At 47.1% G+C, this 14,400-nt stretch overlaps 1 protein-coding gene across 1 annotated transcript in view; it reads left to right on the plus strand.

Moving 5' to 3' along the window:
* LOC144247629 (uncharacterized) overlaps positions 1–14,400 on the plus strand; it is a 391,071-nt gene that overhangs the window by 164,620 nt on the left and 212,051 nt on the right. The window contains 1 exon segment of the mRNA XM_077788937.1: positions 13,859–14,348. Within this exon segment, the coding sequence (XP_077645063.1) occupies positions 13,859–14,348 (490 nt within the window).

The following is a 14,400-nucleotide window of genomic DNA, read 5'->3' on the forward strand; positions in this document are numbered from 1 at the left end:
ACGTCTCGTCAGACAACGATTGGGAACTCAGAGACTTGGGGTTTTTCTGGGGAATCAAGTGTTGTTTGGATGTTGCTGCATTGCGGGGTTTCTCACAGAGGTTGGGGACATGGACATGGGGTTCAGACAGATAGTGTTCATGTGCTTCATTCCTTTGCTTGTTGCCTTGGGCAATGGGACAGGCTTTCCCGTGAGACAACTAAAGGAAAAGGTGTGGGAGACTTTGGCAAAGGCAGCGGGTCTGGACAGCATTTGCCTGACCCATTCAGAACTGGGGGAACAATTTTTGACATGCTTGGTGGGTGTGCCAGCGAAGGAATGACCAATTCCAGGGGACACCCCTCCAAAAAGGTTCTGAAGTCCTTTTCGGATCCTATGGAGGGATGGCGTGTCTGGACACAGTTCCTTCCTGTGGCTCACTTTGAACCTCCAGAGTTGGAAAATTTTTGGATCGACAAAAATGGGATTTGGTACCGAATTCAATCCATTGAGAGTGGCAAAGATAGATAATCAGATAGTAGATATCATTCCAAATCAGTTCTTTCATAGAAATGCCTGGTGCAATCACACCAAAGTGATGAGCAAACTATCCCTTCAACACCCAGCCACTTTACCGAAGGGAATGTTTTTTCATTTGCGGGGACAGAATTTGGCCTGCTATCCCTGCAAAAGTCAAAAGCAGTCCATGCAGCATTGAGGAGCTCTCATTGATAACACCTGATTTGAAAACTTTAAAGGAGCAGACACACAGGAAAGAGAAAAGGTCCTTTGAACAATATAGCCAAGTTGTGATAATGATGTCTGTATTTGGGACAAGGCTCGGAGAATTGCAGTTGCAATTTTCTCACCCCAAAAACAGCGCTGGGGGTGACCTTGACACAATTGGACCACATAGCATGCTGGATTGAGTAAACATAATCGTGCCATTTCATCTGCACTGAGTGACATGTTAACAGATGTTAGCAGTGCAAGACAAGTGGTTCTTCAGAACAGGGCGCGGCAGTTGGTTATTTGCTGCTGTCACATGGGCACAGACGTGAAAAATTTGAGGGGACATGCTGCATGAACTTGTTTGATCATTCAAAATCTATTCATGAAAATATGAAACAAATGCAAAGTAGTATCAGCAAATTGAGAAAAAAGAAACTTACAAGATTCTGGTGAAATTATTTCATTGGCTTTTTTAATCTTTCACCATTGTGGAAAAACTTTTTTAAATAGTGTTATATATTCTTATAGCGTTTGTAGTTCTACTTGTTCTGCCATGCATTTTCATGTGCATTCAAAGAGCCTTGAACAACATGGCAAAGCAAGTGTTTCTGGTTCAAACAGGGAGGGGAGATGTGGGAACTCAAAATGTCTCTCAGACATTTTTAGAGGTTCCAGGCCTTGGTCAGAAGCATTCTAGACCCTGGCAGACAGCTGAAAAACAACTGTGATTTTGAGTTTGAGCCATGGAATGAATTACCAACTTTGGAGGTGGAACAAGCAATCACAAAAGGTTAGATAGTATAGTATAAGTAGTTACGAAGTAGAGGGGAAATTTTTTTAGTATTGTACAGGGGGGTTTTAGCACATGTACAGGGGGGTTTTCACTTTGTACATGGGGGTCAGAAGTTCTAAGATGGAGGAAAGTGGGCTGAACCCATCCTTCTTCCTTCTTCTTCCTTACCTCCATGTTCTTGGTGATGTTGGCACTCACAGATTGGTTTAGAGTAGAAAAACACTTGGCAATGTAGGTAGTAGGTATTGGGGAATAATTGTAAACATGTTATACGTAATATATCTTATAAAAGATAGCAGCAACCCTGGGCGGAGGGAGAGACGAAGAAGACAGCAGATAGAGAGGATGTCAGGGTGTGTGTGTGCCTCTACCCAGGCCACTGATCAAATAGCTGCAGTCCAAGAACATAATCTGTTAGATAACTAGCAATAAACTGCCTTGAGACCGAACAGCTAAGCCTGCGGAGTTTTTCTTTGGAAGCACGGGTTGGAGGAGGAATTTCACCACCACATGTGGCCCCAAAACAAGGCTGGGGTTCTCACAAAGCATGTGTGGTTCTGTTCCCTGAAATGACTCGGGGGTCCATTTTGGGGAGGGATCTCCAAAATGAAGAAGTAAAATAAGTCTTCCTCGTTCTGACCTTTCTGCCTTTCCCATGCACACGTGACAAATGAATCCTTGCCGTTTCCCTGTGCTTAATGGATTCCTAAAGAATGGGAAATCTGCAAATTTTTTTATCATCTTCACTTTTGGCCCTGGCCCACACTGGGAAGGAGTCAGATAAACCCGTGTGGGCATTTCCCTTCCCAAGGGGCTCCTGGGGAGACAAAGGAGACAAGAAGGATTCCCCATCTCGTGACATTCCCTTTTTTCCTTCAGTAGCCCTATTGCAGTCACTGCATACAAGAGTTTACTTGATCCCTTTGGTGCCAGGGAGCACCCAGAACTTGAACCTTGCTGGATCCAGCCCTGTCTGCCCATCACAGAGGGAAAAGATAAAGAACCTGGGTGGGGGTTGAGCCAAAATGGCATTTTGCCACTTCTGATCTGCTCCCAGCTTTTGCAGCAGGGCAACAACCCCATCTCTGCAAACCAATCCCTTTTGCAAGGCACACGTGGACCTCGCTGGCAGCTCAGGGCTCCTGAAGGGGCTGCTGCAGTTGGCAACTGGAGCTGTTGTTGAACTTTTCACATTGCTAAACCCCCCCTGCCAAATGCCATCAACTACCTGAGGAAGGACACAAAAATATTACCCTAGAGGAAGTGGGGCCAAAAGCTTGGAAAAGGATGAAAGAAATGTTCTGATGATGACAATGTCAAAAAACCACAATTTTTTTTTGATAGCAAATGAGTACCCACAGCCCTCCAGCCCTCCCAGACTGGCAGGCCGAGCGGGGCCGTTTCCATGGTGTGAGGAGCTGGCAGCCTGCAGAGAGAAACCAGAGAGCCACGGTCAGTCACAGAAGGCTCCTGTGCCCCTGTCCCACCACGGCCTGTGCCTGGGCCAGGCTCCTGTGTGCTCAGAGCCCAAACCCCCCAACCCATTCTCCGTTTTTAGAGAAGGGCAGAGTGGTAAGCCACATTCCATCTCCTCTGCTGAAGCACAGCCCAGCAGCCTCCTAAGAAGCTGCAAGGGCGGGGTGCCCGTGAGCCGGGTTTCCTGGCTCCCCGGCAGACCAGGGGTTAAACGTTGGGTGTCTCCTGGGTTGTCCCCGGAAAGGGCCCATCGCTGCACTGAGACACCTTTTTTCATTTGTAAATTAGGTCTTTCTTTCTCTGCCAACTGTGGTGTCTCCAGCCCCGGCTGCAGCCACTGGTCATTTAAAACTTGAAGATTCTTTTTCTACAAGCAAAACTGACATGATGTATATTTTACAAAAGCACAAATTATTCCATAACATATATTACAATGAGGCCGCAGAGATCCCCCTGCAGGTCCATGGGGGTGCAGAGATCCCCCTGCAGGTCCATGGGGATGCAGAGATCCCCCTGCAGGTCCATGGGGATGCAGAGATCCCCTGCAGGTCCATGGGGATCCAGAGATCCCCTGCAGGTCCATAGGGATGCAGAGATCCCCTGCAGGTCCATGGGGATGCAGAGATCCCCTGCAGGTCCATGGGGGTGCAGAGATCCCCTGCAGGTCCATGAGGATGCAGAGATCCCCTGCAGGTCCATGGGGATGCAGAGATCCCCTGCAGCCCCTGGAGGAGCCGGGCTGGAGCTCGGCGATGCCCGAGAGGAGGCTGTGAGCCCGCGGGCAGAGGGGCCCCGCTGGAGCAGCCTGTCCTGGCAGGACTGAGCCCGTGGCACAGTGACCCACGCTGCAGCACTCGGAGGGGGCTGTGCCCAGGGGATGGACTCCGCTCCGAGAAGTTCCTGGAGAAGTCTCGGCCGGGAGAGAGCGCAGGGTGCAGCAGGGAACGACTCCTGTCCCTGAGCAGAGGGAGAAGCCCCGGGGGATGAGCTGAGCATGGCCCCATTCCCTGTCTCCTGCCCTGCCGGGGGAGGAGGTGCAGCTGGGAGCAGGGAGGCGTGGGGAAAGCTGCATTTAAGGCTCTGCACTGACTTCTCCTTCTCCTGCTCCGAGTCTTTGGAGTTTTCTGACAGAAATCTCTCCCCTGCCCCACCCACCCACAGGGCTTGGGGCAGGTTTCCCTTTTCGGGGGAAATCAAAGCGAAGCACCGACGCGCTAACGAGGGGCAGGAGAAGTGAGGCTCCTGGGCTTCCCGCAGAGGCGGAGGCACGGGAGGCGCAGGGCCGGGAAAGCCGTGGCGGGAGGCGCGGAGAAGTTTGTTTGTGTGGGCAGCTCAATCCCGGCTCGGGCCCGGGCCCGTGCCGGGGCTGTTCCTCATCTCCGGCTTTCCCCTCACGCAGCCCGGGGGCGCCGAGAGCGCGGGGCGAGGCGGGGCCGTGCGCAGAGCCCGCCCCGAGCTCGCTGCCATTGGCCGCCGGTGCCGTCAGTCGCGGTTGCGGCGCGCTGATTGGTGGGAGCGGGGCGCGGCGCGGCCCCGGCGGCGGGCTGAGGGCGGCCGTGGCCGCGCAGCGCCGCCATTGGCCGAGCGGCTGTGCGGGCCCGGCAGCGGCGGCAGCGGCCGGAGCGCGGTGAGGCGGCGGCGGCGGAGCTCGGAGGCGGCCCCGGCGCAGGTGGGAGCCGCGCTGGGCTCTGCGGGGGCTCGGGGCTGGCTGCGGGCGGAGGGGGCGGCAGGGGGCTCCGGCGGCTCGCCGGTGCCGTGTCCGGCCCGTGCCGGCCCCGGGCTGAGGGCGCTGCGGGAGCGGCTGCCCGCGGTCTCCTTCCCGCCGGGGCCGGGCAGGAGCCGCTGCCGGAGCAGCGCTGGCTCGGCCCGGCTGCTGTGGGTAGGACAGAGGGGCTGCCCCGCGGCCGGGAGCGGGCGGGGAAATTCCAGTCGCCGGAGGTTCGTGTGCCCGGAGGAGAGCGAGGAGTCCTGTCAAAGTGACTTTATTGCCGAGCAGGGGCAGAGGCCGTGGGGCATTTGCCGTGCGCTCTCTGCCGTGCTTGTAGTCCGCAGCCTCCTTTTTATCCTCATTTTCCCGGCCGCATCTCCCTCTGCCTTTGCCCACCGGCTGAGTTCCTTGGAAGGTTCCGACTTCCCGATGCGCCTGGAGCCTGTCCTCGTTAATGTGCACCCTCCTTTTGTAGAACAGCCGATATTCATGGCTCTGTTAAGTCTTTGTTCTTCTCCTCGAAGTTCGGGAATGTAGCGGGACTTTGAGCACTCTCTGGGTCAATTTGTAACATTTATTGGAACTGATTTTTTCTCGCCTTGCTTCCTTATCTACAAGTGCCCGGCCCTATCTCTAGGCAGATTCACTCCTTGACTCTGTTTTGTTCTTCCCGGGTCCTCTTTGGTTTTGGGATTATTCTCGGTGCCCTCATTCCCTGTCCTTTTGTAGCCGTTTGTGGATCAGGAGGCCTGGCTGCCACCTGCATGCCCTGGCTCAGCTGCTGGATGAGCTGCACTGCCAAGGTGTGGAGCATGGTAAAAAGATGAGAGTTGCTGCAGCACAGAAGAGGAGAAGCAGCATTCCTTTAACCCCTGGTCTGCTGGGGAGCCGGGGAACCGTCTTTCATTTCCATCCTTTCCATGTTTGGAGCAATACATAAACTGCTCTCCTATTTCCTTTGTTATCTTTTTTAGCAGTTTTCTCTTGTCATCTCTTTGCCAATATAAGTTTGAGTCATTTACTTTTCCACAGACTCCTGTTTTTTCTGCACACAGATATTCTGATCCCATCCCCTGGTGAAATGTTGTGTTCCTCATTTCATGGCTTGGTCGGCAGGAAGGTCAGGAGCTGGAGCTGTCTGGTTGGTTCTTATTCCGAGGACAGCTTATAAGATAATTATGGCATTGAAATGATAAATGGGTTCTCTGTCTCCTGATATGAATTTGTGAGAAAAGCCAATCACTTGGTTTTTAAAATATTAGAAGTATAATAGTAATAAAATGGTTAAAAAAAAAGGAATACAATTAGACTAATAAAAATTTAGAGTTAGGACAATTGCATGACAATAAAAACAAAGACTTACAGATGTCTGGATGCTCTCTTGGGCACTTAAACCACAACAAGCATACCTTGTGAATAAAGGAATCACCCCTAAAAAAATTCACTGTTGCATATTCATATATCCTTCATGGTTATGCATACATTCTATTTCAAACAAGAAACTCTGTCTGTTGTATGTCAGCTGTTTTTTTTAATCCCCACGGCATCCTCCAGAAATTAACAAGAAATTAACTTCTAGTAAGAAAACCATAAATTCCTCTTGTCTGGACAATTTATGTGTTCCTAGAGTGAATTTAGTTGTTCTCATTCCTTAAAGCTACATTTACCATACTGTTAAAATGTTAATACAGCACAACTAATCAATATAACATAATACATATAGTAACTGTCTGCACAGAGCCATATAACATGCATTTTCCACAAAATAATTTTGTTTCCCAGGGGCTGGTCCATGGTGTTGTAGGATTTGTTCTGGTGCCCCTTCATCTTTTCCCCACGTTTGGGTGCTCCCTCAAGCTGGGGCTGCATCAATTGATCATTTTTTTTCTTACTCCTGAACTTGCTATAGCAAAATCCCAGTGCTCTGATACACCCTGTACAGCACAGACAGTGACAGCAGATGTTGGAGTGGGCAGAGGGATGATCCCCCCCTTATTTTAGTGCAGTTTTCCCAACATTCTCCATTTGCTGTTTCCCTTTGCAGCTTCAGCCATTTCTGTTGCAGAGTCAGAGATCCTCAGCATGGGCTCTGCCTTCAGCTGTGCAGATTCCATCTGTGCAAGCAGGCAGAGCTTGGGGTGAGGGGCAGAGGGAATCAGCCACTTCCTGCCCCAGGCAAGAAGAGCCTGGTACATTGTCCCCACTTTGCCCTGGCAGTGTTAATTTGCATTTCTAAAGTTCCTCCCGGGTGCCTGGAATGCAGCTTCTCTTCCACAGCAGCCTTCAGCAGCCTCACTTGTGCCCCCCCCCACAACCTGCTTCTTTTTTTTTCCCCTTCAAATCATCTATTTATTGTTTATGAGTTAAAGGGTCACTTTTAAATCTCATCTAGTTTTGTAAATTTTGAAAAATTTCAATCATTTTGTTTTTAAAATTTTATAAGTATCATAATAATAAAATGGTTATAAAAATAATAATACAATTAGAGTAATACATTTTGGAGTTAGGACAATTACAAGACAATAAAAAGCAAAGAATTACAGACATCCCAAGAAAAGCATGACTTGTGAACAAAGGAATCACCCTTAAACCAATACACTTGTTGCATCTTCATACATCCTTCATGGTTATGCACACATTCTATTCTAAACAAGAAACTCTGTTGTATGTCAACTGTTCCCTTTAATCCCCTGGTGTCTTCAAGTCTGAGCAAGGCCTGAAGAAATTATTTTCTTCTGATAAGAAGCCATAAATTCCTCTCCTTTGGAAGATTTAGGTGTTCTTGGAAGGGAGCATCTCATTCCAAAAAAGAAAACTCCCCCCACATACATAATCTCTATTTTAACATTATGTTGTAACATAAAACTACACTTAATACGTACAGGAATTAATACAGCATAACTTTCTAACATTACATATATATTATTCATTGTAACATTTGCGAAAAGCCAATCTTAAATATGCATTTTTCACAATCCCACCTCTTAATCATTATAATTCATTTGGTTTGAGCAATATTTCTTATCCTCTTGCATTCTTTGGACTCTGTTGGTAATCAAATAAAACATGGGATTAAACAAAGAAGAAATATCAAAACACTTGTAACACATAAAAGGAAGAATCCTAATTTCTTCCAGCATCCCATTCTCAATACATTACCCCACTTCTTAGTTTTTAACATTATTTTCTCATTTTTGGACTGATACCTGGGTCATAATTTTTTTCTGATATCCTTTTTTTTTTCCAGGATGACATCCTCATTGCCATCTATTTTTAACAATCTGTACACCCCATTCTTTAGCCAATAAATAGCATAAAGCCAACATATTTTAACACACTGCAGGTGATGTTTGGCTTTGCAGACTCAATATTAATTCCAATGCCTGAGCAGCTTTGTTTATTATCTTCTCTATAACTGCTTGGAGTCATTTAATATGACTCAGGATATAATTTGGGGTTAATACAGAGCTAGACTGCTGTGCTTGTTTTACCTTTTGTTTACTAATTGTCTCTTTACAGAATCTTGGACTATATTTCTAAGATCAAATGTAAAACAAATCCATCTCTCTCCTTTTGGACATTCCATGCCCCAAGTATTACTACTTTTCCCTAAGTTCTTTGTAATGTGATAATTTTCCCCCTTTTTCCTGCAGGTACTTAATTTGGATGGGTTATAACAGTGGCTGTTGACATGGGGGTGTGTAACAAAAAGGAACTTTGGTTTCTTTTCATGTAACACTTTCTGTAGCATTTGTGACACGATCTTGCTGCTATCTCAGAAAGGAAAAGACAACAAATGAGAGACAGAAACAGGAATGACAGAGGTCTGGCATGGCTTATACCCCCACCTCCCCTGCCTGTGGGGTTGCTGCCCACAGCAGGTACGTGTGATCTTCTCGCTGGTGAGTACAGTGCTCAATCCAGGCTTGCCCTCTGTTTCCCTTGTCACTCCTTTTTTACTCATTTCCAGGCAAATTGTTTTTGACACCTTTTAACTGTGGTTTCCCACCATTCCTCAGGTATCTCTCAGTCCACAGGCACTGATAATTCCCATCTACAAAACAGAGTTATTACTTCAGTTGGTTTGGGTTCTCTCTGTCTAGGGGATTGATTCAGTACTGATACCTCTTGCAACGAGAACATAGATTTTGTGAACTATAACACCAATTATTCCCATAATTTTAATATTCACTTGTAACCCAGCTAGCGTGTCCAGTATTGGGATGAATCACATAAAGTATACAGCATAGCACTGATGGCAATTTCCTTTCTTCCCTGTACAAGTCACTGGCTAAGGCCAGACTATAAGAACTCTTGACTCAAACACTCCCGATCCTCCTGTTTGAAGTGGCAGTGTTCCTCTGCCAAGGAGGTGTCGGAGGCGTCTCAGGGCTTATTCAGGCAGGGCTTAGAACCAGTGATGCAAGCTTTGCCTTATTTCTCAGTTAGGTGTTATTCTTTGTACCTGCCTTGGATCATGTGGGTCTTCCCAAACCATTACCACCCAGTCCTGGTTGAAAGTCAGTTTGGTATCACCCAGTTTAGATGTGATAGTCCATTCCTCACGTTTCTTCACAAAATCTTTTATTTTGCTGGCATGAATTCACCCTCTTTTCCATGGTTGGGATTGCTGCTTCATTGGTATCTGGAAAGGACTTCTTAATAGCACAGTGTTAAAAGAAAAACAATACTGCATTAACTTTTACCATTAGTTTTCTTCAAAACTTTCTGGGTTTAACTAAAAACTTTTTCTATAGCTGCTTCTTCTTCTTGTATCCAGCTCTGCTAATTGCTGCAGAGGCCAATTCTTCTTCCTGTGAGCTATAATTAGTTAAATAAAAAAAGACTAGCCCAAATTTAACACAAGATGTATCACATCTCTTGGGTTTTTGCTTTTTAGGCAACATCTAACTGTTTTAGTCTTACAGACCCATTCTTCAGAGCAAAACCCTCCTTTCCTTAACAACAAAAATCAGAAGGAAAAAAAAGAAGTCTTGTTTAAAAAAATAAACCATATTGTGACAGTCAGCGACCTCTGCTTTGATCTTATCTCTATTGGTGGTCTAGCTCTCCCTGTTTTTCACAGCTTTGGTTTTGACTCTGTCCTTCATCACTCCCCTCCCCTTGTTGTCACTCTGTCTAGCAGGAATGGGGGAGAACTCACAGATAGCCACGGTATGGGGACTTTGGGGTGTATTTCGCTCTCCCTCTCTCTCTCGCTTTCTCTTTTCCTTTCTCTCTCTTTTGCTCTCTTTTTCTCTCTTCACATTTCAACATCCACATTCCAATATCAGTCCACTTTCTAACATTAGTCCTACATCCTGGAGAGGTGAGTCTGCCAATCACCTCTCCCTCCTTTTCCAACTTCCTTACAAATTTAATTACTTTTGTTTAATGTATTCTGCAGGCCTGTAATTCACAGCACCCTCCACCAAGGGCTACCAGCTACCCACAGCTGACAGTGCTAAAACTAAAGACTTATTTTGCTGTCACAATTTTCCATTCACAAGCTTGTAAGGGTTGTAGGAACAAGGTAGACCACAACTTACTTCCAAAGTGACCTTGCCTGCACTAAAAAATTTAAGGCAATCCTTGTTCATGCAATATGATTTGCAAAGAAGCCAAGGTTTGATTTGGGAAGGGCATCTGAGGACACAGAGCATGAGTTTTACCAATCTATAATTTGAAGAGGGAATAGACAAAATGTGGATACAGTGGGGGAGACAGCAAGTAAGGAATTTATCTCTGCAATACTCTCTTTTTGACTGCCAGGAAACACTCTCTGAAGAGGTTTCTACGGTACAAACAATAACTGGATGGGAAGAGGCACTCCTGAATTTAAGCTTTGATGTCAAAGTAGGAAACTGCCCCTGAGCACTGCAGTGCTGGAGCACCCTGCCTGCAAACTCACCAGAGGCAAGCCACTGCTGCCACGCTGCAGGGCTGCCTGCAGCACAGAGGGAATCATGGCCAAGCCCTCCCTGCAGGCCTGGGTAATCCACACAAGGAATCACAATTGCTTCATAGCTCTCTAACTCATTCAAGAAATAGGAAACTGTAGTAAACAGAGATCTCCCTCACCATCTTTTTCATATGTGTGTGTCACACACCCACTGTGATGCTGAAAGTAACAAATTAACAATTTACATTAGAAGATACTGAAATTTTTCTTCATCTAGCTTTGTAGGTTCCCTTTTCTATATGTAGCCACCACACATTGTGGGAAAAAATGAACCCTATGTTTTTTACAAGTGTTTTTTATGCACATTTTTAATTGCTGTTCTAGATACACTGCAAATAGTTAGCACTTCCAGAAAAACTAGCAAACAAACAAAACAAAAAAACTAAGAAAGCAAAATACATTTGGGTACTTGAAAAAGGACTGGTTGGAAGGAAAAATGTTTCTCATTGACCTACCAAGCAGCTGGTGTTACCTTTAGTTTAACTTTACACACTGAGAACACTTGATTGAACAGCCTGCATTGACTCAAATTAATAGCAGGTTTTGCCATGTCACAGCTGTAAACTAGTTTTTTCCATCCTAGAGTACAGTAAGTTATGTCTTTCAAGATAAAAATCACAATGCAAATTGGAAGAAATTTAGTACACAATTAATTTACCTCCAAAAGTCAGTTTATGACTTTCCTCTACCAGGATTGCAGTAGCTGCTATAGCTTGAATACACACTGGCCAGCCTTGATTTTCTGGATCCCACATCTTTGATAAATAAGCCACGGGTGTCTTTACTCCTCCCCACTCTTGAAACAAAACCCTATGAGCTACCCCCCTTTCTTCATTTACATACAGATGAAAGGGTTTTGCTAGTGCAGGTATGCTTAAAGTTGATATTGGGGCTAGTTTTAACTTCATTTTTCTTAGTGTTTCATTATCCTTTTTGGTCCATTTTATATCATCTCCCTCTGTAATTTTTTTAATTCAAAAATTTTACTGCCTGTGTATATCCTTCAATCCACAATTTATAATATCCCAATAATCTGAGTAGCTTTCTGATTTCCCCCTTTGAAGGGGGAGGGGGAAGGGATAGAATCCCTGTGTTTCATCCTGGGTTGAGCTTTCAACTACCCTTCCTAATCAAGTGTCCAAGATATTTTACCTCTGATTCTACAAATTGCAGCTTCCCTTTTGATACCTTTAATCCTTTTTCCCCAAGAAAATTCAAAAGCTTTATTGTAGCCTCTCTAACTTCAGCTTCAGCTTCCCCAGAAAGTAAAAGATCATCAATGCATTAGATAACTTGTATTCCAGGGGGAGTGGGGAAAGTTTGTAGTATTGTTTCTAAAGCTTGTCCAAATAAGTTTGAGGATTCTGTAAAGCCCTGTGTTAGTTTTGTCCATCTTAATTGCTGTTTTCTCCCAGTTAGTGGGTCCTTCCATTCAAAAGCAAAGATAACTTGCTCTCCTGGGCTAATGAGCAAGCCCAAAAGGCATCTTTAAGGTCCACTACACTAAACCACTGGTGCTGGGGAGGAACTTTACTGAAAAGAGTGTAAGGATTTGGTACCACTGGATAGCGGGTCTGAGTTCTTTTGTTAACCTCCCTTAAGGCTTGTACCAGTCTATAGCTCCCATCAGGCTTCTTTACTGGGAGTATTGGGGTATTATGGGGAGACATACAAGGTTCTAATGTCCCATCCTTTATTAGTCCTTCTATTACTGGCTTTAAACATTCCCGTCCTTCTAAAGATACAGGATACTGCCGTACATGTATGGGACAATTTTATTTCCTCAATTGTAATCTTTATGGGGTCAATATTTAATCTTCCCCTATTTCCCTCCCCAGCCCAAACTTCCTTGTTAATTCTTCTTCCATCCTCCTGGCCTAGTTTTAAAGGTCTAGCTGTCATCTTCCCATCTTCTGGAACAACCCCTATTCCTAATTTCACTTGTAAATCTTGTCCCAGTAAATTGCTACCTGCCCCTGGGACCAAGAAAACATCCCTCATCCAAAATCTAGTTTCTCCCTCTATTGCCATATTTTTAATAACGGGTACTGTGAAACTCTCTCCTTTTGCTCCTGTTACTATTACGGTATCTTTGCTTACACTATAACCTTTTGGAATATTTAACAGAAAGGTTCATTCTGCCCCTGTGTCTACCACAAATTCCAATTCTTCTTCTTGGGGACCCACTCTTAAAGTTATCTCAACATTCCTCATAGGGACCCCTCCTGCGCCCCCCCCTCGGCCCCATGGCCCCCGCGAGGGGAATTTGGGGAGGTGGGAGTGGGGCAGCGCCAAGGCCGGGCCCCCCCGCGCTGTCCTGGCGGGAGCGGCTGCAGTGGGGACCGAGTGCGGGCGGGAGCGGCCGAGAGCCCAGCGCTGCCCCAGCCCGACCTGCCCCAGCTCCATCCCTGCCCCTGCGCTGGGATGCGGTGGGGCTGGGGGGAAGAGGGAGCCGGCAGTGGGTGCTGGGCCTGGGGGCAGGAGGAGAAGGGAAGGAGAAGCAGGCTTGAGGAACAAAATGGTCAAACAATGGACATGGCAGGAGAAGGTGGGATTGTGCAGGAGAAGGAGGAATGGCAGGAGGAAGAGGAATCTGTGGAAGAGGAGAGATACAGGAGGAGGAGGAGCAGAAAGAGGAAGCAGCAGAAGGTTCCACCCCTCCCTGTGTCTGCAGCCTCCCCCCAGCTCCAGGAGCGCTGCTCCCCCCACATGGAGCAGGTGACTGTGGAGGGGGATGCACAATTTTCATGGGGTGAATCTTGGTGTTGCTGAGCTTTCTTGGGCTAAATGTTGGTGCTTTGGTTTTATATGGGAGCTGAATCTTTATCTTTTGGAGGAGATTTTTGCTGACTTGTGATATTTGGGGAGTTTTTGATTTGTGTTTTGAAGTTTGTGGGATTTTTGGGCAGAATCTTGGTGTTTTGGAGGTTCTTACAAACATAAGATTCCCAATGACTTCCTGAGATGAACTTGGGCAAGGAGGAACCTCCAGTCCAAGGTGCTCTCCTCTTGTTTTTCCCTCAAACCAGGATTTGTCATTTCCAGGGCGTGGCTGGATGGAGGAGGAGCAAAAGCCCCGGAGATGCTGCAGGAGGAGGAGCTGCAAACCCAGCCCAGGGCGCTGCAGGGAGGAAAGAGCCCCCCTGAGCCAGGAAGGCAGGCGGAGATCCAGGCGGAGCTCGGAGCTGGTGGAGAAGCCTCATGGCAGGGAGAAGCCCCACAAGTGCTTGGAATGTGGGAAGGGTTTCAGCCGGAGCGCAGGCCTGATCCAGCACCAGAGGATCCACACTGGTGAGAGGCCCTACGAGTGTGGGAAGTGTGGGAAGGGGTTTCAGAGCAGCTCCAATCTCCTCAGACACGAGCGAAGTCACACAGAGGAGAGGCCCTTCCGCTGCCCCGACTGCGGGAAGGGCTTCAAGCACAACTCCCACCTCATCTGGCACCGGCACTTCCACACCGGAGAGAGGCCCTACGAGTGTCCCCAGTGTGGGAAGAGGTTTCACACCAGCTCCGATTTCCTCAGACATGAGCGGAGTCACACAGAGGAGAGGCCCTACCACTGCCCCGACTGCGGGAAGGGCTTCAAGCACAACTCCAGCCTCACTGTGCACCGGCGCATCCACACCGGGGAGAGGCCCTACGAGTGTGGGAAGTGTGGGAAGAACTTCAAAGATATGTCTGGCCTGATGGTGCACCAGGTGCTCCACACTGGGGTACGGCCGTATGAGTGCTTGGAATGTGGGAAGAGCT

This window comes from Lonchura striata, chromosome 29, assembly GCF_046129695.1.
Source record: "Lonchura striata isolate bLonStr1 chromosome 29, bLonStr1.mat, whole genome shotgun sequence".
In the NCBI taxonomy this organism is placed as follows: domain Eukaryota; kingdom Metazoa; phylum Chordata; class Aves; order Passeriformes; family Estrildidae; genus Lonchura; species Lonchura striata.